Source organism: Lates calcarifer, linkage group LG12 (assembly GCF_001640805.2).
Source record: "Lates calcarifer isolate ASB-BC8 linkage group LG12, TLL_Latcal_v3, whole genome shotgun sequence".
NCBI lineage: Eukaryota > Metazoa > Chordata > Actinopteri > Centropomidae > Lates > Lates calcarifer.
The window spans coordinates 4,062,141-4,082,819 of NC_066844.1; the positions used below are offsets into that span (position 1 = coordinate 4,062,141).

At 39.1% G+C, this 20,679-nt stretch overlaps 3 protein-coding genes across 3 annotated transcripts in view; 2 read left to right on the forward strand and 1 right to left on the reverse strand.

Moving 5' to 3' along the window:
* Positions 1 to 17,529, forward strand: dennd6aa (DENN/MADD domain containing 6Aa). The gene is made up of 19 exons (XM_018663307.2): positions 1 to 425; positions 1,909 to 1,947; positions 2,214 to 2,256; positions 4,748 to 4,860; positions 5,785 to 5,865; positions 6,180 to 6,285; positions 6,555 to 6,634; positions 7,466 to 7,525; positions 7,687 to 7,742; positions 9,213 to 9,335; positions 9,535 to 9,630; positions 9,755 to 9,849; positions 10,076 to 10,141; positions 10,300 to 10,364; positions 10,701 to 10,790; positions 10,929 to 11,092; positions 11,252 to 11,354; positions 11,623 to 11,697; positions 12,405 to 17,529. The coding sequence occupies exons 1-19, from the start codon at positions 195 to 197 to the stop codon at positions 12,534 to 12,536; spliced, it is 1,818 nt and encodes a 605-aa protein (XP_018518823.1). The 5' UTR covers positions 1 to 194; the 3' UTR covers positions 12,537 to 17,529.
* The window catches only part of LOC108874775 (uncharacterized), a 5,932-nt gene continuing 2,534 nt past the window's right edge, over positions 17,282 to 20,679 (reverse strand). Inside the window, exons 3-5 of the mRNA XM_018663308.2 lie at positions 19,596 to 19,891; positions 19,273 to 19,400; positions 17,282 to 18,214 (exon numbers count right to left, since the gene is read on the reverse strand). Coding sequence (XP_018518824.1) covers positions 17,911 to 18,214; positions 19,273 to 19,400; positions 19,596 to 19,891 — 728 coding nt within the window. The 3' untranslated portion in view covers positions 17,282 to 17,910. The remainder of the gene's footprint in view (positions 18,215 to 19,272; positions 19,401 to 19,595; positions 19,892 to 20,679) is intronic.
* LOC108874776 (ADP-ribosylation factor 4) overlaps positions 20,279 to 20,679 on the forward strand; it is a 7,757-nt gene continuing 7,356 nt past the window's right edge. Inside the window, exon 1 of the mRNA XM_018663309.2 lies at positions 20,279 to 20,336. The gene's annotated coding sequence lies outside the window, so the exon portion shown is untranslated. The remainder of the gene's footprint in view (positions 20,337 to 20,679) is intronic.

The following is a 20,679-nucleotide window of genomic DNA, read 5'->3' on the forward strand; positions in this document are numbered from 1 at the left end:
CGTTTCACTTTCATCACCACGACGTACGTACGCTCCTGCTGCTAGGCTAGGTGCTAGCTCAGTGTCTACTTTCTGTACCGCTGCTTCTGTTGTTGTAACCAGAGGTGACACTAACTAGAAATACTGGTAAACTTATTTTGAGAACCGGTAACCGTTAATCCAGAGCGTCTGACTGTCTGTGTCGGGCCGTCGCCATGGCTCTGCAAGGCCCAGAGGAGCTGGGGGAGCAGGTCGAAGAGCCGGAGGATCTGGACGATCAGGACGCTAGTAGCATCTCCCCGGCCGAGGAGATAACGCTGCCTCCCGGGCCCGGAGGCGACGAGGAGCCGGAGGAGGCTCTCCTCCTGCCCTGGGACCGCTTCTCCGCCTGGCTGCACTGCATCTGTGTGGTGGGCTTCGACCTGGAACTAGGACAGGCGGTGGAGGTGAGGCAGACGTAGCCGCCGGGGACAGCTGGGTCATGTTAAACTCCTCTGCACAGTGGCTAAAATGTCTTAAGTTAGCGGTTATCCACGGCTCAGACTATTTCCTGGACTGGACCTCACAAACCTCTTCATTAAGCTGTTTCTTTGGTTATTGTTTGGTTAAATGTTAACGACATGTTTACATACAAATGCTACAGTAACAGCAGCATCATTTCACCTTTTTCTTTGCAGGATAGCGAGTTCATTATCTGATGTTGTTTACTATAATTAAGCTGTAGTGTGTGTATGTGTGACTTTCCCTGGATTTAGCCTGTAACAGCAGCCACAGCATCACCTACACTACAACCTCTCATGGAGGCATTTATAGCAAAAACTCTTCCGCGGGCAAACACACGTTAAACTTTTCCTTGGGGAGTTGAAAACAGCACCTGTGGTATGGAGGGTTTGAATCCTGCTGGAGTCACCAAGGCTAACAGAACAAACACCTGTTGTCCTCACAGGAGTTTTGGATATAGACATTCACCAGCAATTTGTTAACACGACACAATGCATGTGTTTAATATGTTTTTACACAGCGATCTGTTTTAAACTAACATGTCTGTTTCACTTTCTTTATTTGCTGAGCAACACAAAACTGCAGACTCTTCCTGTTTTCTGATCATTTTACTGATTACGTAAAGTAGATTTAAGACTCCATTAGGGCCTCAGCTAACAAGTATTTCCTTACTAATTAATCCACTAATCACTGATTAATCGTTATAAGTCTTTTAAATGGCACCAAGTATGGGGAAATGTCCATCACAAGTGCATAGAGCCCATAGGGACATTTACAAATATATTATTTTGTTAGACCAACACTGAAACTGGTCATTTCAGCTTAAAATCATGACACAAATGAAGAGTTAACTGTTGTCTAAATCCAAGACCATTTCTTCCATATAATATAGTCTAAAACTGGCAAAATGTTGACTTAAATTAGATTAAAGTTTCTGTTAAAATGATTAATTAAACTAATAAATAAAGACTAAAAATCTGTTCAGAAATTTAAAGTTAAGTACATGACAGTTTTCAATACACCTTGTTCTGAACATCTTTCAGTTAATGTCTTGCTGTAGAGATTATATATGTTATTTATATAGATTATTTAAAATCGAATCATATCACAAATTACATATGTACCATATAAAAGAAATGCAAAATTTGTTTTAGGCAATTAAGTCAAGTTTTACACAAAATTGAAACATTTGGTCTAGTGTATTATGGGAACAGCAAATGCAGCATAAGTTAGTACAGTAACAGTGACAGTCGTTACAGAAAGTATTTGATCCTGTGGCTGAAGTGATGAGACAAAAAACTGCTATCCTGTGCTAAGATATCCAAGTTTGAAAGACCTGTGGTAAAAAAGTGCTAAAAAGCTTAAAGTTTTCAGAGGTGTCTCAATGAGGCCACTTCAGTGTATTAACTCTGTTCCTCTGTCCTCCAGGTTATTTATCCTCATCATTCCAAACTCTCAGAGAAAGAGGTGAGTCAAGCTGACTTAATAAGTTTTATAATATTTAACATTCTGTAAATAAAGTCATCACATGTTGATGAACAGGTTCACTAAATTGTATAAGACCTGAGCTGTAAAAGTTGGGTAGAGTTTGTTAGATTATTTCTGTTTATTCCAGTAATAACCGTTAATCTCCTGCTGTTTGCTGTTTACTGTGTCAGTGTTGGGTGTGTGGATAACAACTGGGGCAGGGACAAAAACAAACAAAATCTAATCTTGTCACTGTCTCCTTTCAGAAAACAAGTATCTGCTACCTTTCATTTCCTGATTCAAACTCAGGTGAGTTCCTCTTTCAGCCTTTTAAACTTTTCTCTGATGCCTTTGAATGCAGCAGAACAATGAGAGTCACAGTGGAGACTGGCTTTATGGTGATGCACCAGATTAAGGGCTGGGTTATGCTTGAAAAGTAGTTTATGCAACATGTTGTCTGATCATGTCAAGTTTTTAATATAGTTCTCAATGGCCTCGCTCGATGGCACAGTGAAAAGGTGGCCAGCATAGAAAGGGCGAGACGTGTTAATCGTTACATATGGGGATAGCGCTGCATGGTTTCAGACAGGCTCTCCTGGAAGGTATTCATAGTTTTGCACTCAGCTGCGCACATCAAAAGTGACAGAAATAGTTGTGTAAAGAGAAGCGTTGCGGACAAAGAGAAGATCAGTCCCTGCTTACTGTCTCACCTCCACACTGCTGGTTGTGGGTCGTGAATGTCAGATTAGTGTTTTTGTAAAGTTACATAAATGGTCAGATACAGCTCCTCTGGTCCAACATTGAAAAGGCATGTGTTTTAGAAACACCTGGCAGCATAACACATCGCAGTTTAACAGCAGCACAGGGTTGAATCAAAGTCTCAGAGTTGAAAACTGAACATTAGAGCTGTCATGTGGATAGGATTTATTACAGGACTGTTGAAGTGAACCAGCTTGTGAACATTAACATGTTTCAAAGCAGAAGACTTTCTACCTCGTCTGAATGGCCACACAAAGGCGAAAGCCCACTGTCATAGAGGGTGAGATACAATGGCTGGGATTCAGCTCAAAGAGAAGTTCAAACCCTGCCTACTTTCACACCTCCACACAGACAGCCAGTGACTGTTTAAAGCAGACGTGTTTGTGAGTCTCAGAAAGTTATAAAAGAAATTATAGGAAACAGCCCCACACTGAAGAGTTGGTTACCTTCGACCTTTGGTGGTCTTGTGCTCATGGTGAACAGGCAGCTAGGGCTGGATTTAGTTGCCGTTAAGATTCTGAATTAGGTTTCTAGTTTCTGGAAGGCCACCTGGAAGCTCTCCACTGACAGTTTGCAGTCGTTTAGCTCAGCAGCTACCATTTTAAATGGTTTATGTTAACAGCCCAGAAAAACTAAGCTAACAGAGCCATTTTAGACACTTTGATTAATGTAACACTAGACTGAAGATAACCTGGGGTACACACTCGTGCACACACATCCTTGTACACCTATCTTTGTGGGCACCTGTTATTGTCACTATCTATTACATAGCCCTGTTCCCTAATTTAACCCTAAAACCAAGTCTTAAATTAACCTTCAAACAGCCTAAATGACCTTGTTGGGTCCAGTATTTAAGTCCCCACAAAGCTGCTGGACCCCACACAAGCCCACAGACACCCCTCTGGAATTGTGTGTGCGTGAATCATATATGTGTGTGTGTTGACCTGCAGGTGTGTGTTTTTGTTGACTGTGAGTCAGCAGGCGGTGAAGCTGATGAACCTGCTGCCCTCAGGATGAAGACAGGATTAGGACAAAATGCTTACAGAGCTGCTATATATATAAACTGTAGGTGTGTGTGTCAGAGAGAGAGAGAGGGAGAGAGGTTGCGCTGTAGATCTGCAGCTCTTGCTCTCAGCGGCTCCTATAATTCAGTCTCTTATCTTGATCACAACAACTGGAATCTGAAACAAAAGATTCTTGGTCTTTGCGTCACTGGCTCCATTTTGCTAATGAGGTCCTCAGTGTTATTGACAGTGTGCCGACAGTGTCACAGGCTCAGATCCAGCATCTCACTCATACTCTGATTAGAGTAAATAGAAACACATAAATGAAGAGAATCTAGAGCCTGTTAAGTTAGTTTAGCTGTAGTGGAGCTGCTGATGGCATGTTTCATGCTGGGTGGTCTCAAACGCAACCCGACTGCATTATGTCATCGAGTCTTGGCTGAGTGCTAGGAAGTGTGTGTATGTGTGAATGTGTCCTACAAAGGAAGTTGGACACACACAACTCAGTGTGAGGTGAAGTGTTTGTGTCTTTTGTATTTGGATCGTCTTAAACTCTGATCCCTGTTATCTCATTCTCTCTGCCAGAGGATGTGCAGAGGTCATGTGGAGGTTCCTATTTCCGCTTTTTTTGTGTGTTTCCTCTTCCTGTTTGTCCAAAAGTCAGGAGGATACCATGAAGACACTGTATATAACTCTGACAACATTTTTCTTGCCTTCTCAACTTTTGAAATATACATTTTCTACAGTTGTAAGCCAGACTTCTTTGGGTTGAATCAGTAGTAGAACTTCAGTTTTGCACATAGGTATGTGGAGTAACAGCAGAGGCAGTCACATTTATTTTAGTGGTGATTAGATGATTCTCAGAGATGTAGTTTTCGGAGGTGTAGCTTTTGAAACGGTGTAAAAAAATGAAAGAAAAACAAGTGCAATATTTTGTTTATAAGTCAGGTTGTGGCCTTGGACTTAAAAGGGTTAAATCTGGCACAGTGTTTCCATGGAAACCACATCACCACTATACTCTGCTGCTGCGTCCCCAGGTTGCCTTGGCGACACCCAGTTCTGCTTCCGCTTCCGCCAGGGTTCCAACAGGAAGTCGTCGCTTGGCTGCTTCCTGGAAACCACCGACCGGGACGCACCGCCCTGTCTGAAGGTCAGGAGACAACACACACACACACACACACACACACACACACACACACACACACACACACACACACACACACACAGACAACCCCCCCCCCCAAACTCCCCTTTGGGACAGCTGAAAATCATGACCTAGTTGCAACAGATGTAATCAATTATTTACATCTCAAACACCAATAAATAGCAGTCTAATGGATGTGACAAAATGTTCTAAGGCAACAATAACAACATTTCTATGGTCACTGTTTATTGAGTGAGGATAGCCATCAATTACATTTTAGGTCTGCAGTGCAAAGCATGTGTTTGTGTATTGAGTCATTTGAGTTTTACAGCAAGATAAGCTGCTGCAACTGTGTTAGCTCTCACTAACTAATGGGAAAATCTGCCCTCGGATACAATCATAAAACATCAATTTTTATTTAAAGTTTTATTCTTAGGAGAAATATAAGAACCCCTGACATACAGTGATGCGTACCTGATACTGACTCAGGGTTTTCATAAGTAAAACTTGTTTCAAGTCACATCTGTAAAAATCTCCTGAGTGAATCCTAAAAACAAACTGAGCTAACGACAACAGCAGCTTAGTCAACAGCCTACTGTAGCCCCTTAGTGACATCCTGTATTCGCCAAAGAGTGACAGAAAACACTCATTTTTAACATTAAACTACTTTATTCAGTGTTTCCTGTTTTAATTATTAGGTCTGTTTGTTCTGGAGAGGAGGAGACCTCTGAGGATAATTCAGCTCCTGGTTAAAACCTCCTGAACTATGAACTCTGAAGGAATCTACAAATGAACCTACAAATGAAATGCAATGAGCTGTTAAACAATGCAATCAAGGCAACTACTTCTGTCACCCAGTTGGACATTATATGCACTGGTGGAAAATCTTGCTGACTCTGTGTTATGCATGTGTGTGTATGTGTGTTGCAGAGGGAACAGGGTCATTACTACGGCTATGTGTACTTCCGTCAGGTGCGAGACAAATCCCTGAAGAGAGGATACTTCCAGAAGGTCAGTGTCAGGCTGCACGGTCACCACAGTTTATCTCCATTGTCTCTGAATGAAAACCTCAGCCTGAGCACGATTAGTCAAACAATCAGTTGTGTTAGCTTATATAATTTTTCTTCAGATAGTAGCAAAGGCCCTTGTGAGGGCTCTGCGTTGTTCCTATGCAGTAGTATCAACCAAGCTTCAGTGGCAGTGTTTCTTTCCTCAGAAGCCTGTTAAACTGGTAAACTGTAAGCCTGACAGATTAACAGCGGTTTAACAGGGAAATCTAATGCCCTCTCTCTCTGTCTCTGTCTCTGTCCATGTCTCTCTGCCAGTCTCTGGTCCTGATCAGTAAGCTGCCCTACGTGACCTTCTTCCACTCGCTGTTGAAGATCATGGCTCCAGAGTACTTTGAGAAACAGGAGCCTTGTCTGGAGGCCGGTCAGTCTCATCAACTGTCTCTATAGAGAGTTTGTGTTAATGTTTGTTATCATCATATCTTGTCCATCTCCTCTGTTTTTCTTCTCATGCGAAACCATAAACATTTTAACTTCATTAATTTTGGATTAATTGCAGGGCTTTTGAATCAGACTGTATAATAAACTTTATTTACATAATTACTCACTCTCTGAGGAGCTCTGTTTGTCTTCAGGGTAAATGTTTTAATCCTTATGAGGCGGATTCTGAATGTTCCTGTATTTGATTGACAGCTTGTAACGACATAGACCGATGGCCGACGCCCCATCCCGGACGAATCCTAACCCTGCCTATTATGGGCGTGGTCATCAAGGTAAACACACACATACACAAACTCAACAGGTGGAGACCATTAGGCTTTTTATTTTTTAGTTTTAGCAGCAGTTGCATGTTGCTTAGAAGATGTATTTCTTATCTGCGGGCTGTTGGTAGACTTTTATCAGCCAGTTCAAAAAAAAAAAAAGTTTATCAGAAAAATTCACATGAAAAATCACCAAATTTGGAGATAAAATGGATTTCACTGGACAAAAAGGGCATGAAAACCTGTAGTCTGTGAAGTAACTAGTAACTAGTAACTACAGCTCTTAAATGAATGTAACATAGTTAAAAGTACAATGTTTCTCTCAGATCAAGTGAAGTAGAAGTAGAAAGTAGCAGAAAATGATTTTACTACAAGTACCTTAGATTTGTGCTCAAGTACAGTAAGTACTTTGGCCAGAATCACCGTGAAACGGGCATTAAATTATATTCTGTGTGTCACTGAGGAGGTCTTAAAAAGGCTTAGTTTAACTCAGTAAACCATGCAGATTGGATTAGTGTGGTCTATCCTCAACCCACACCTAAACAAAAACACATGTCAGAGCACAAGTTATGGCCACCAACACGCAAATTCACTTACATTATATCACAGTACAGTGTAGAACTCTGTTCACTACATTTGTGTCAGGTTTTGGATCATAATCTGAAGCCTAAAATACAAGGAGACTTGGGAGTTGTTTTAGCCACGTAATCTTTGATTAAAGCAAACAGAAGCAGTGTAGACTTGACATTCAGAGGTGTAGACAGACGCAGAGGAAATCCTGCATCAGTGCTTATCTGGTTTCTTATGAGCGTTTGAACCTTGACTGTGTTGAATCTGCTGCAGGTTCGTATCCCAACCTGTTACGACAAACCAGGAACCTCACAGCTGGTCCAGTCCGCCCAGGTAATAATACACACAATCACACACGCGCACAATTAAAACATAGCTTTATTTTATCAGCAAAGTTTCATAAGAAGCTGTTTTCCTAAGTATTAATTTCTGTGTGTGAACATGCCTCAAACACCTGATTATTTCAGCTAACAGGGGATGTATTTGTTTTTCAGAGTGACAGTCTGGTGTCCATCGTGCTCCCAACCATCCATGAAGTCGACCTGTTCAGGTGAGACGTGCAGGTCACATACTTGACTTCTTGTCGCCACCTGGTGTTCAGTGGTAGTGTTGCAGCAATAGTAGCTTAATCAAGCACAGTTTGGACTGGTAGGTTTTTACTTGGTTCTGATGGCAGACAAATATAAATAAATAATTTGGAGGAAAAAATAAATCTCGTGGTTGAAAAAAGTACTTCTGTGAGATGTCCTGGAGCTGTCTTGAGATCTCTCAAAAGTACCTCCTCCACAATTATTCTTTTTGGCCGATTCTCAAATGGACAAACAGCCAGAAAAATCAAAAGTTTTGTAAGAGCTTGTAAGTTTTTTGAGATCTTGCAAGATTTTTCTCAAAATCCCGTAAAAGTTTCTGGAGATCTTGCAAAAGTACCTTTCCCCCCTTCCATGTCCCTTCCTGGGCTCTGTAGGAGACAAATCTGATTTGTTTTTCAGATCAGATCTTTGGGAGAGACTGTTGGCCATAACATCAGATTTGTGTGCCCAGACATCACCAAATTATCCATATGCGTTGCTGTAGTAACAACATGGGTGTCAGTAAATACGTACCTATTGTTACTCTACTTTGACGACTTTGTTGTGTCGCATTGCGAGTGACTCAAAAGACGCTCTGAAAGCTGATTTGAGCAAATAGAGTGTCCAGGCAGAGACATATTTGTAGAGATCTGATTGGAATTCAAACCTCTGGTTCTGATTTGCAGTTCGCATTTAACACGTTTTTATTAGCTGTCCAGACTTACTGCACTCAGTATGGATACAATCTGGATGTGCTAAAAGACAAGAACAAGGCCTCTTATATTATTTATTTATTAACTGTTTTACCTGGTGAAAAAAATACCTTCTCCCCAAAGATTATCTACCAAAACTATTTTTTTATGGGGTTAAAATAAAGCACAGACTTCTTTACAATGTTCAGTTTGTGTTTCTAAAACTCAGTCAGTGCCCTTATCCACAGAACCCACCCACAGGGTCAATGTGACCGCCATGAATAGTCATAGCAACTCTTAAAAGGTCAGTTTTACACCCTGCTGTGTTAATTAGCATTTTCTGTATTCAGGTTAAAAAAAGAGGAACAAAACCACCTCCTGTTCTACGTGCAGGTTCTTGTGGTTATTTCGTCCTTTATCACAGGAAACTCCTCAAGAAACGGAACAAGAGGAAAAGAATGAAACCAGATTAAAAAACAATAGATGTTTGACCTTGTCAGGAGTAAATAACACCACCTGTTCTGTTCAAAACCTGAGCTCAGAACAGTCCAATAATGACTAATAATTCTCCACTGAGGCAGACTCATCAGTTTCTTACAAAACAAATATTCAGCAGAACAGAAAATGCATAACAAGCATTTGTTTTGTTAGATATTTTAGTCCTCAGCCTTGAAATTTTTACTTTACAGCAAAACATTTTCCAAAGCTGACAGTGGTTTGATGTCACATTAACCTTATATAATCATTGTCTCTCTCCAGGTGTTTCTACCCAGTTTTCTTCCACATCCAGATGCTGTGGGAGCTGGTGTTGCTGGGGGAGGCGCTCGTCGTGATGGCGCCGTCGCCGGCAGAGTCATCAGACACCGTGCTGGCACTGGTCAGGTTAGTTGTGGAGCGGGTTAGGGACAGATCATTGCTGTATTCTGAAAAGATTTTAAAACATAAGTCTTTTGTGTGGCTAATTTCACATCTTAAATCAAATTGAGCTGTAGCTTTCTGCTCATGAAGCCCCACATGGAAGTTAATTAGTCTTCAAACATTAATATTGCTTTGTTTTCCCCTCTCTGTCTTCTCTCTGCAGCTGTATCTCTCCTCTGCGTTACTGCAGTGACTTCCGGCCGTACTTCACCATCCACGACAGCGAGTTTAAGGAGTACACCACCAGGACGCAGGCTCCGTGAGTAAAGATGACCCTGTACAGCCACTGATCTCCAATCTGCATCTGCTGCTTTTATAGTGTTGTTCATTCATGGTCAAGGGAAGGGAGACTCATCTCTCTCTCTCTCTGTCTTTCTTTACAGGCCGTCAGTCATTCTTGGAGTGACCAATCCTTTTTTTGCTAAAACTCTGCAGCACTGGCCGCACATCATCCGCATCGGAGACATGAAGCAAGCAGGTAGATGATGCTGCTATTAGTTTTTTTGTCTTTAAATAATTAAATTAAGGCTTAGGGCTGCATTATGCCGTGATATTTGAGACTTCCTGCTACATTACATTCTATGTATGATATAAATCTTAGCCTGTGCTGCCCACCTCTGTGCTGAATTACTTTACATTTTCACTCGGAAAGCCCTGGACTGTCTGTCTGATCTTTCCTCTTTCCATCCGTCCATTCTTCTCAGGTGAGATGGCCAAACAGATGAAAGTGAAGAAACTGAAAAACCTCAAAACTCTGGACTCTAAACCTGGTAAATGCCTCACACTCATAATACTTTTTGTCTTTAGATTTTGGTGTGTTTGACCTCATTCACAAACTCACATTCAAATTAATGAGGTGGCAAATTCCCCACAAGAGGGAGCTGTTAGATCAATTTCTGTTATCTGATCTGTGTGGGTTGTGTTGAAGGTGTGTACACTGCATATAAACCGTATCTCAACAAAGATGAAGAGATCATCAAACAGCTTCAGAAGGTAAGTCAGCCGTCTCTCCTTGATCTCCTACAAACAAGGTTTTGTTTTTTTTTTTAACTTTTTTGTTTAAATGGTTTTTAAGGACACATTAACTTGTTAGTCTGCAGTTTATGGTTGTTGTTTGTTTGTTTTTCTATGTTTTTTTGGAGTATTTTCTAGTATATCTTCAAACGTTAATAAACTGAAGGCATGTGATCAAGTTACCTCCACTGATACACTAATCATATATCTGTAATAAACTAAAATCTGCTGATAATATCAGTTCAGCTTTCGTCTGGCTCTAGAACTGGACAAATGAGATGTAAAGGTGTTGATTATTTTTTTCTTAATTCTCAGGGTGTTCAACAGAAGAGACCCTCAGCGGCCCAAAATGCAATTCTTCGACGCTACTTCTTAGAACTGACGCAGAGCTTCATCATCCCACTGGTAAGAACAACTAATGCTTCTCTGTTTCTTTAGATGGTGGTGTTTCATTGTGATATAGTGGTGTGTGGGTTTTGATGAGTTTTATGATTTTGATGTGCAATGAAATAATGAAACCATGTGTGTTGGTGTGTTTTATAGGAGCGGTATGTGGCCAGTCTGATGCCTCTCCAGAAGTCCATCAGTCCCTGGAAGAGTCCTCCTCAGCTTCGACCGTTCATCCAGCAGGACTTCATGAAGACACTGGAGAAAGCTGGACCTCAGCTCACATCCAGACTGAAAGGAGACTGGATCGGACTCTACAGGTACACACGCACTCAAACACAGGCTTTTAATTTGGACCATCAGCAGAGGGAGGTGTTGAACTTGCTTGATTGTAGAAGTGTAGAGTCAATCGCTTGTGGAATTAGTGTTGTAGAAATGCACGTTATCCGTAGCACCATGTGTTTTCTCTGTGTCTTCAGGCATTTCCTCAAATCTCCAAACTTTGACGGCTGGTTCCGCAACAGGAGGAGAGAGATGACCCAGAAACTGGAGGCTCTGCACCTCGAGGCACTGTGTGAGGAGGTGAGGAGGGAGAGGAGGGAGGATGAGGATAGAGGGATTAAAATGTGAGGATCAGGAACAGTTAAAGTTAGGATGTATTAGATGTATCGTGAGTGTATCAAATCTGTACCCTGTATCGAGTATTGTACTGAATCGTGAGTTGACTGAATCGTTACACCCCTAGTTAAAGTGATTTTAATATTTCAGGCCTGTACAGCTTTTGAGTGTCTGGTGATAAACAAGCTCCATACTTTTATATGTCTGTCTTCTGTCATTTCTTTGTTTGTAGGATCTGCAGCAGAGGATCCAGAGGCACACTGAGGTGGAGACGGTTGATCTGGTTCTGAAGCTAAAGGATAAACTGGTCAGTACAAACTCATCTGAGGATCAAACTCTTCATCAGTACTACAAATAAATGCGACTGCTTATACTATTATTACTATTAGTTCTGTGGCTACTTCTATTTATGCTGCTAATATTACTAACTCTGCCATGACCTGCTGTTACTGCTAGTGCTTCTACTAAGTTGTTAATCAGAACATCTGTGGGTTTTGAAAAGTCTTGAAAAGCTTTGATTTTCTTACTTGCAGTCTTATCTTGAGACATGAGTTCATTTCAGATTTTATTCAGGTATAATGAGTGAAATGATAATAAGCCTTTTAAATAAATTTAAGTTTTGGAGTCACAATATATTGTATTAGGTTCTTCCAACAGAACAATCTCCAAAACCTGGTGCTGGTAGTTAAAGTTTTAGTTTTTTTTCTCATAAATCATTCTACTTATATTCAGATAGACAGTGGTGTGGTTTTGGGAGTTATTTAATTATCTTTAATTGGTTAATCCATTCATTTTGCCATTTAACCGGTGTTGCTTTATTAGTTCAGTCCTCATGAATTATTGTTATATCCTGTGGGTAAACACTAAAAATGTGATAGACTAAAAAGTAAGTGAGGTTCATATCGTCCCTTTGGGTTTTGAATTATATCCAACATGGTTTCAAAAGGTCTTTTAACTCAGTGAACCCTGTATAAACCCTGTATAAACTCTGGCTCACAATACACTCTCCTGCAGACTCAGGCGGAGAGGGAGCAGCTCCCGGTGCGTCCAGGGACCCTGGCCAAACTGAGGGCCCACATTGAGGCTGTCATCCTGGCCTTACCAGAGGACCTGCAGGGCATCCTCCACAAGCCCTCCTCACCCTGACCTTTAACCCCACAACTCTGCAACTCTAACTCCCAGTGTGAGCTTGTTTTCAAGTTTTGTGGGACGAGGGTAGTGGGTCTCCTCCCACATGGTGCCCTAGTTGAGGGGCCCCCTGTTCTCTCAGACTGAGTCCCAGTTCAAGGACCTTTGCTTGGGTCTAACATGGAGAGCACGTTGCATTTTTGTTTTCCCCAAAATATACATCCAAATTCAGTTATATTTACTTTTCTTTCACCTCCAAACCATGAGTCAGTGGACCAAACACGTCGCTTATGTCTCAGCGATCGGGTGGTACTGAGATAACCAGCTGGAGCAGGCCAGAGCTGCCTGTCATAAACTCCTCCAAAAGAAAAGGTAAATATCACGAGGAATTTTTTCATCACAGAGACGTTATTAAGCAAATAAAGGAGTGCTTGAGTCGTTCCTGATTCACCAGATTTTTGCTCTTTAACCACTTTAAAAGTCCACCTGAGCCCATGGTTGCAGAAGGATTTGTCATCACCACAGAAGCAAGAGCAGGAAGACAACCCCAGCTGACCTTTGACCCCTGAGCATTTTTACCTCTTGATATTTTTAATTTTTACTTTTTTATTTTTAAACTTGACAACAGACTGCTGCAGGCAGAACTGACTGTGGAGTTTTTCATCCATTTTTAAAATATGTTTTTTTTGTTTTTTTTTTCTTTTTTTAAAAGAAGTGCACTTCATCGCTAACTGGACCAGTGTGCCCTTCACACACACACACACACACACACACACACACACACACTTTGACACATTTATGCAAACAAACTGAATCGAGCAGAGCCAAGTAGTGCTTTACTAAAATGTTGTCCATGAAAACACACACACAGCATTAAGCACCAGCGACCCTGTAACAACTGTCAATGCAGTAAAAACGTGTCTCGTCTCGTCTGCTCAGGAGTAAATCTCATCCCTGTATCCACGTCGTAACAGGAAATATTCTAAATCTGTCCTGAAATGTTGAGACGTCTTTGGTGCAAGTTGTCATTATATTTGTTTTTTTTTTCTGAATCCATAAATTTGTGTGTCACTGTTTTATTTGAACTGCCTGACTCTGAGCTCGTCCTTGCTGGACTTTGAAACTGTGGAGACTAATTTCTGCCAAGAATGAAAAAATAAAAAGATGAAACGTTAGAAATGTTAAAAATACTCATGGTAAAATCAAAATGAAGAGATACTAAGTCAAAATTCTGAGATGTAAAGTTAAAGTTTTTAAGTCAAACTCATGATATTAATCTACTAAGTCCAAGCTTCTAGTTAAAAACTTTGAGGTATTAATGAATTATTATGAGACAAAAACAAAGTCAAACTTTTGACTTAGTATTTAATAATTTTGGTTTACCAAGAATATTTCTATTGTTTCATTTCTGACATTTCATCTGTTCTTTTTTATTTTATTAAAATAACAATGAGCTGTTTTAGTGAAACTTCTATGATTAACTTGAGCTCAAAGCAATACTACTTTCCTCACCCTGGAAAGTTTTCACTCTACAGCAGCAACACAGGACATTTCAATTGTGAAACACTGATACATCTTAATTTGGGATTTAAAAAATCATTATTTCCATTTAGATTTCTAAATCCAGGGTGCAAAAGTCACCTAATTAAATTAAATATGCTCTTGGGTTATTTTATATTTTTTGCTGTGTGTCAGTTTGTAAGAGCTGGTTTTTATTTCAAATGGTGGAAACTGATTTTATGACAAACTATAAACTTCTTCAGTGACTTTAGGTGTTTAAACCAAGAATCACACACATAAACAGACTTACACTCACTGATGTTAAACAGACGGTAAAGGCTGCTTTATATTTTGGAATCTTTGAATGATATAAATTATGCAAAACTGCAGTGTCAGCTACAGATTTTATTAGTCCACAAACAACATCTTATGTCTTATGGGGGATTGTTGTTGAGAAAACAGACCGTATGAAATTCGTCTCTGAATGTAAAGAAATAGTCACTAGACTTTTTTGTGAAATTATAAACAAGCCTTACAGTCTTTCAGGAGCTAACAAGCTAAATCTTCATATAATCACCTTATAAATTATATATGTGATTATAAATAATCATATATATATCAGTGTAAATTTCCCCATTGTGGGACTGATAAAGGATTATCGTATCTTATATATACAGTATGATTTATCATATGTATCAATCATATGTTCAATTCAGCTATTAGGTCACTCTGTTTCAGTTGTTTTGAGTTTTTTTTTTTCCTGGCAGAAGTGTACTTCCATAGTCAAGTGAAAAGACAAACACCAGCTTTTTTGCTACTCCCACCTCCACACAACTGTAAGACTGAAGCTGAAAACAGATACTTTTTTTTGTTTGTTTTTAAGTCCCCCAATAATGAGTAAAAATGATGGATCCACATGATGGTGACTGCAGTGTCAGGCAGTGTTAGGAAGTTGTGTGGTGTTTTGTGTGTATATCTGAGAAAGTAAAAAAACCCAACACTACAGCTGGCATTGTTTTAACTGATATTTCACAGATAGAAACGAGTTGATGATTTGGGTTAAAATGATGCTGGTGCCTTATTAGAAGAGGGGGAGCAGAACCAAAGTCTCAGTCTGAAGGAACGAAAACTGTTCCAAGAAGAGCAGTTCTTCTTTAACTGCTGCTCAAGACCTAACGTTTATTCTTTTTTCTTACGCTAGACTAAATGTATTCTGCTCAGGATTTCTTCCTTTCAGACAAAAAAGTTCTGAAGTCTGTTTTAAGTGTTTTCTGCTGAGCAAGCGAACTAAACAGATGCACTGTCAAACTAAATTAGAAATGACGACCGTTTAGATCTAGTGAGTGAAATACTCCATGTCAAATAAAGAAACCGAACAAACGTACTCAGTTCTAACAAAGGTAAGGTAGGGTGGCAGTGCTGGGTCTGTCAAAACACGTTTTTTAATGCAGATTTTTTTCCATGTTTTGGATGATTCAGTAAATTGAGCGTGTGACTTTTGTCACTTATTAAAATTGAAATGAACAAATCTTTTCTACCAGCCAGCTAACATTTTATATTTTGAAGCTGAAGGGACAAAACATCTGAGTGGTCCCTTGAAAATAAGACAATTCATCTCAAATGAATTCAAGAACATTCCTGGACACCTGACATGTAAACATGAACGAAACCATAATAACAACAATGGCAGCAATAACGGTTTTTACAGGTCATTTAATTTATTATGGTAATTTGTTTTTTCAGAGTTTACTCTGTTTTTTCTGAAAGTGTAGTTAGTGGTTACATGCATCTGCACATGAAGTTAGTTGATGTTTGCTTTACAAAATATTGCTTGTTTGAAAATGTTAACTTCTCGTCAAACGTATGGATTATGGTTTTATTTTGGTAATTTTCTTTTAAGCCATTATGTAACACATGTTTATGAATGCTTTGAAATTTGCCTTTTTTTTGTCAAGCAGAATAATTGTAAAGAAAAATAACAAAAAATATGTGCTGGTTGGAAAAACCTGTGACATCTGGTTGTTGGGCAACCATGTAAGTTTTATATTTGTTAAAAGAAAACACATCTTATTTTAACAATTTCAAATTTTTTATGGAGGGCTATTCTCATATTCCACTCTGTAGAGAATTGAGAGTTTTGTACATAATGGTGTAAAGTGAAATGCTGGCCCCTGATATGAGGATGTACAATAATTATTTTGCTACTACAACAGATGTCTTACTAAATACAGAGCTATAAATAAGAATTTCTTCATATAATGTTCATTTATCCTAGAGTAATTTACAATGTTTTTGAGACACTTTGACATTTTGAATTTGTAGCTTATTTCCTAACAGACACATTGGGATCAGAAAGTTTTAACATTTCTCATCACTGACCTTGTCAATTACCAGTTTGATTAATAATTAATAACTATTTTACTTTATACCTGTTTATTGGTGTCAGTGACCAATAACAGTGGATACTCAGAAAACAAATTATAATGAAATTAATAGACACTATGATAATAAATAATTAAGGGAAAAGCCTGTTTAAGTCTGTCTAGGGACCGCAGGTGGAACTTATCTAACTAAATGTGGTACAATACATCTTTTTGTGTTAGATGAATGTTTTTTGTACATGGTCCCTGACAAATACATCTGATAAACTAGATTATGTCAGCTATGGAAATGATGAAGGTACATTTAAGGACAGACATAGTTAAGGTTTGAGAACAACTTGTGGCTATGGTTAAAAAAAATAAACAGTATTTTCGTGATCTGACGGATGTAGTAAACAGTTATATCTGCTCATAGCAAGATTAGAGTTTATTAGAAACCATTTATAACGCTAAATAGAGGGACTTTAAGTCTTACTACATCCAGCAAAGAGAGTAGAGCAGCATGATGGATGGAAATGTTGGATTCAAACATTTCTTTTCTCTCTCTCTTAAAACATTTTATCTTCAAAAGCAGACAGATGACATCAATGAGATCACAAAAAGGGCTACATTAGCTTCAAAATGTAATGCTAACGACTTTCAAGTGCCAAAATCTTTGACCCATCCTATATTAAGTGTCTGGGAGGAAAATAATAAGATGCTACAAGTTCAAAAAGTCAACGTTAACAAAACCAGCACATTATGTTGTACAGCTACACACATTTTACTTTATTGACACAGTCACTATTTTTGTTTTTATTAACAACCATAGCCACTATGCTCAACCACTCTGATAACCTGAAGGACTATGGTTTTGATAAAGTAATGACACCATAAGGAAAATGATGAAGAAGTTGTTCTTTATTGAACTTTTTCCACACGATGGCCTACAGTTATTGTTTTTTGTGAGCAAAGATGTCGACCACAATATTACGTTAACTTTATTGTAAGTTGAACCTTGTTTGAATGTACTCACTGCTGAGTATTTTCATGACATTGTTTACTTTTCACATAACATTTCAGCTTCTGTCCACTGTTTTTTTTTTTTTTTGTTATTGTTTTCTGTTTTTCTGAAGAACAGCTGACACTAATTCAAACATGGTGGTTATTTTTTATGTCATTAAACAAAGAACTTCAATTTTTATGTTTTCTGTGAAGAATACTGAGGGTGAAGTGACTGAGTGTAATCTGTGCACACAAAAAGATTAAAGAACTGCACATGTATTTATAAACTGTGTGGTTCAACCTGCAATAATTGAACTTTTGTGGTCCACATTGGGTCCAGCCAGATTATGAACATTTGTTTCTAATACAAACAGTGATTAGAAGAGAAAAAAATTAATAATCCTCCTCAGCCATCTCCTTATTGTTTTTTTTTCTAATAATATACAAAATTAAACCAAACACATGTAAAAATAGAATTTAAAAAATCAAAGATGTAAGTAAAATTAGCTCCTAGGGTTATACAGAGATTAATTTGTCTTCAAATCAGTAACATTTTTGATCATTAAACAAGGAACAGAGGAGACAGTTTTTCTTACACATGCCACATCTCTTACACCTGCATGGTTCATTAAAGCTGTTGTTTCTCTCTGTCTTTGCTTTCCCCCATATTGAAAACCCTCCTGGTCTTCTTCTCTCCCTTTGGTCCACGCCTTCTCCCCTTTCTGCTCACCAGCTGTTGCTGCCTGAATCTCATAGACGTCCTCCAGTAGCGGGTTTCCTCTGAGAGAGTAGCTGATGTAGGACCAGGTGAGGACGGAGCCACGGTACAATCTAAAAACACAAACACAAACTTCATTTTTCAAGATGGATTTAAAACAAATTTGTTTATATAAAAGGACATTTTACTGTAAAATACACTGTGGTTAATCAGAATCCTTTTTTTAGTGTCAGTCACTACAATACTGTAGCTCACATATTCCAAAACTGCCTCAGGCACCTCAGGATACCAAAAAACAAATAAACAAACAAAAAAATACAGCTGCAACTAACAAGTATTTTCATCATTGATTCATCATGTCTTTCGGGTGCCTTGTTTTGTTTGAACATTAGTCCAAAACCCTGAAATATTAAATCTAAATGCCATTAAAATAAATTTACAAAACTTTTCAACACAGCTTAAATACAATTAAAGATCTACACATGGTGTGTATTTTAAAGGCTGAGTCCAGGATGGACCAGGTATAAGTAACTACCCATAGTGTACTGTGTTTAGTTTCCCTGACTGTACACCAGGGCAGCATTTACAAGGTAAAGACTCTTAAAAAAGGGATGCAACATAACATACATGAATTGGTGAAATGACCTTAGACCTAACTTTCCTCTCATTTAACATTTATAAGATGGAGTCTCTGCCCTGATATCTGAGGTAAACCTGAAATTTGTGAGTGAAAACTCCAGTTTAGAAATATAAATGTTTATTCTCAGCAGCTACCTCTTGTTATGAGGCCATGTTTTAGTGACTGCACCTTTAAATATCTATAATCTATAATATAATTATCTGAAGGTTTGTGCAACAGATTTAACAGTTAAACCACAACTGATTGAACAGATTTGATGCTACCGAAACATGAATTACAACAAGAACTGTTCATACTGTGTTGTCTTTCTGTACTTGTGAGGATCCTCATTGACACAATACACTCTCCAGACCCTAAATCTAACCATTACAACTCAGTGCCCTATCCTGATCTTCATTTACATAGAAATTTTTCTTTGTTTAAGGGAGTGAGGACTAGACAAAAAAAGTCCTCACTATGATGGTTTGAAACAGAAACCTGTCCTCACAAATGAACACACACTCACAAACACACACAGGTATAGGTTCATACTTGTAGGCGCTGGGGTTCATGTAGTCAGTGACCTCTCTGTAGCGTAGAGGATAATCCCAAACCTGGATATCTGTCACCTGACCATCAAAACCTGAAAATGTAATCACAGGCTCTCCTGTCCATGAATACTGAACACACACACACACACACGAAGAGCAGAGAGATAATATTAGAGACCATAATGAATATTAAAGACAAATTATGAGACTAATTTGATAATATTAAATCAGGAAGTGTCCTACTCTACTTTCTGTGATAATCATGCTATTACTGCTCATCTATTAGTTTTATTGTAAATGAACAAAAATCTACTCTGTCCTCACCCGAACAGGCAGCAACTTCCTGATGCTCATGTACGAGCCGCTGAACAGCTGGACCACATTCGTAGAAGAGTCCAAGGTGATGCAGACTCTGGTCCATATGTCCGGGGCAACTTCTGACCAGAATCTTATGCTGGGCTGCAGGTAGATGTTGGCGTACCTGTAGCGGTCGTAGGACAGCCAGTACGAACCACTGACTCCCAGGGTCAGAGGGTTAGAACTGGACGGACTGAGTGTGAAGATTCTGGGGTTTCTCGATTGCACAAAGTCAGTGAGGAAACGCAGACACACAGACAAACCTGCAGGATTCAAAGGAGGGAGAGTTGATTTACTCGTTTGTTATAGTAAAATAATTTGTGCACAGCAGACATAACAGAGACTCAGTACGACCACAGAGAGATGTAATTCAACTGTAAACAGGTACAAAATGGTGACAAACAATGTGAGTACATGAGCATACTTTTAGTTTCTGCCCTGTTTGTGTTCACACCACTATTACGCTGGATGTCTGTGCTCTACTTAACTGTAGCATCTGGATTTATTTTGAAATTATTCACCTTAGTGTCTGTTGTGGCTTTACTTCCTGCTTTTGTTTCATCCTCTCACCTGCTCCCACTTCCCCAATCAGCCCTGCAGTCACCTGGTCTCTCCTCACCTGTTCCTCATTACCCTAATTAATACATATACCTGCCTTTTGTCACCAGCTCTTCACCAGTTTGTGTGCCTACTCTCCTGCTTTCCTGTGTAAGTTCCTGAGCTTTACTCCCTGTGTATTACCCCTCATGTGTTGTACCCTAAACTGTCTTCACTGCACCTACCAGCCTTTGTGCTTGTTTGCATTTGGGTCCTGAAACTCTTGAGCCAAAGCGGACAGTAGTAGCTGAGTGGGATAATCTGTACATATTTAAATATGCATAACAATGACAACCTTGCAGACAGCGCAGTTTCATAATTTATCATTCTTGCTCAACTGTTTTGCACAATTAGGTCAAAAATATTATGTTTTAATCATGTTTTATTACATTTTGCAGAGGAAAAAATGAATTAATGCCCAAGATTAACCAATATTATGCTGTAAGATGTGCTT

What these genes read in the sequence shown, in the direction of transcription:
- dennd6aa (XM_018663307.2), top strand. Translation starts at nt 195, where the DNA reads ATGGCTCTGCAAGGCCCAGAGGAGCTGGGGGAGCAGGTCGAAGAGCCG. An exon ending in AGCTGGTCCAGTCCGCCCAG is followed by an intron (nt 7,526 to 7,686) that starts GTAATAATACAC and finishes TTTGTTTTTCAG; the next exon opens with AGTGACAGTCTGGTGTCCAT. An exon ending in AGAGCTTCATCATCCCACTG is followed by an intron (nt 10,791 to 10,928) that starts GTAAGAACAACT and finishes TGTGTTTTATAG; the next exon opens with GAGCGGTATGTGGCCAGTCT.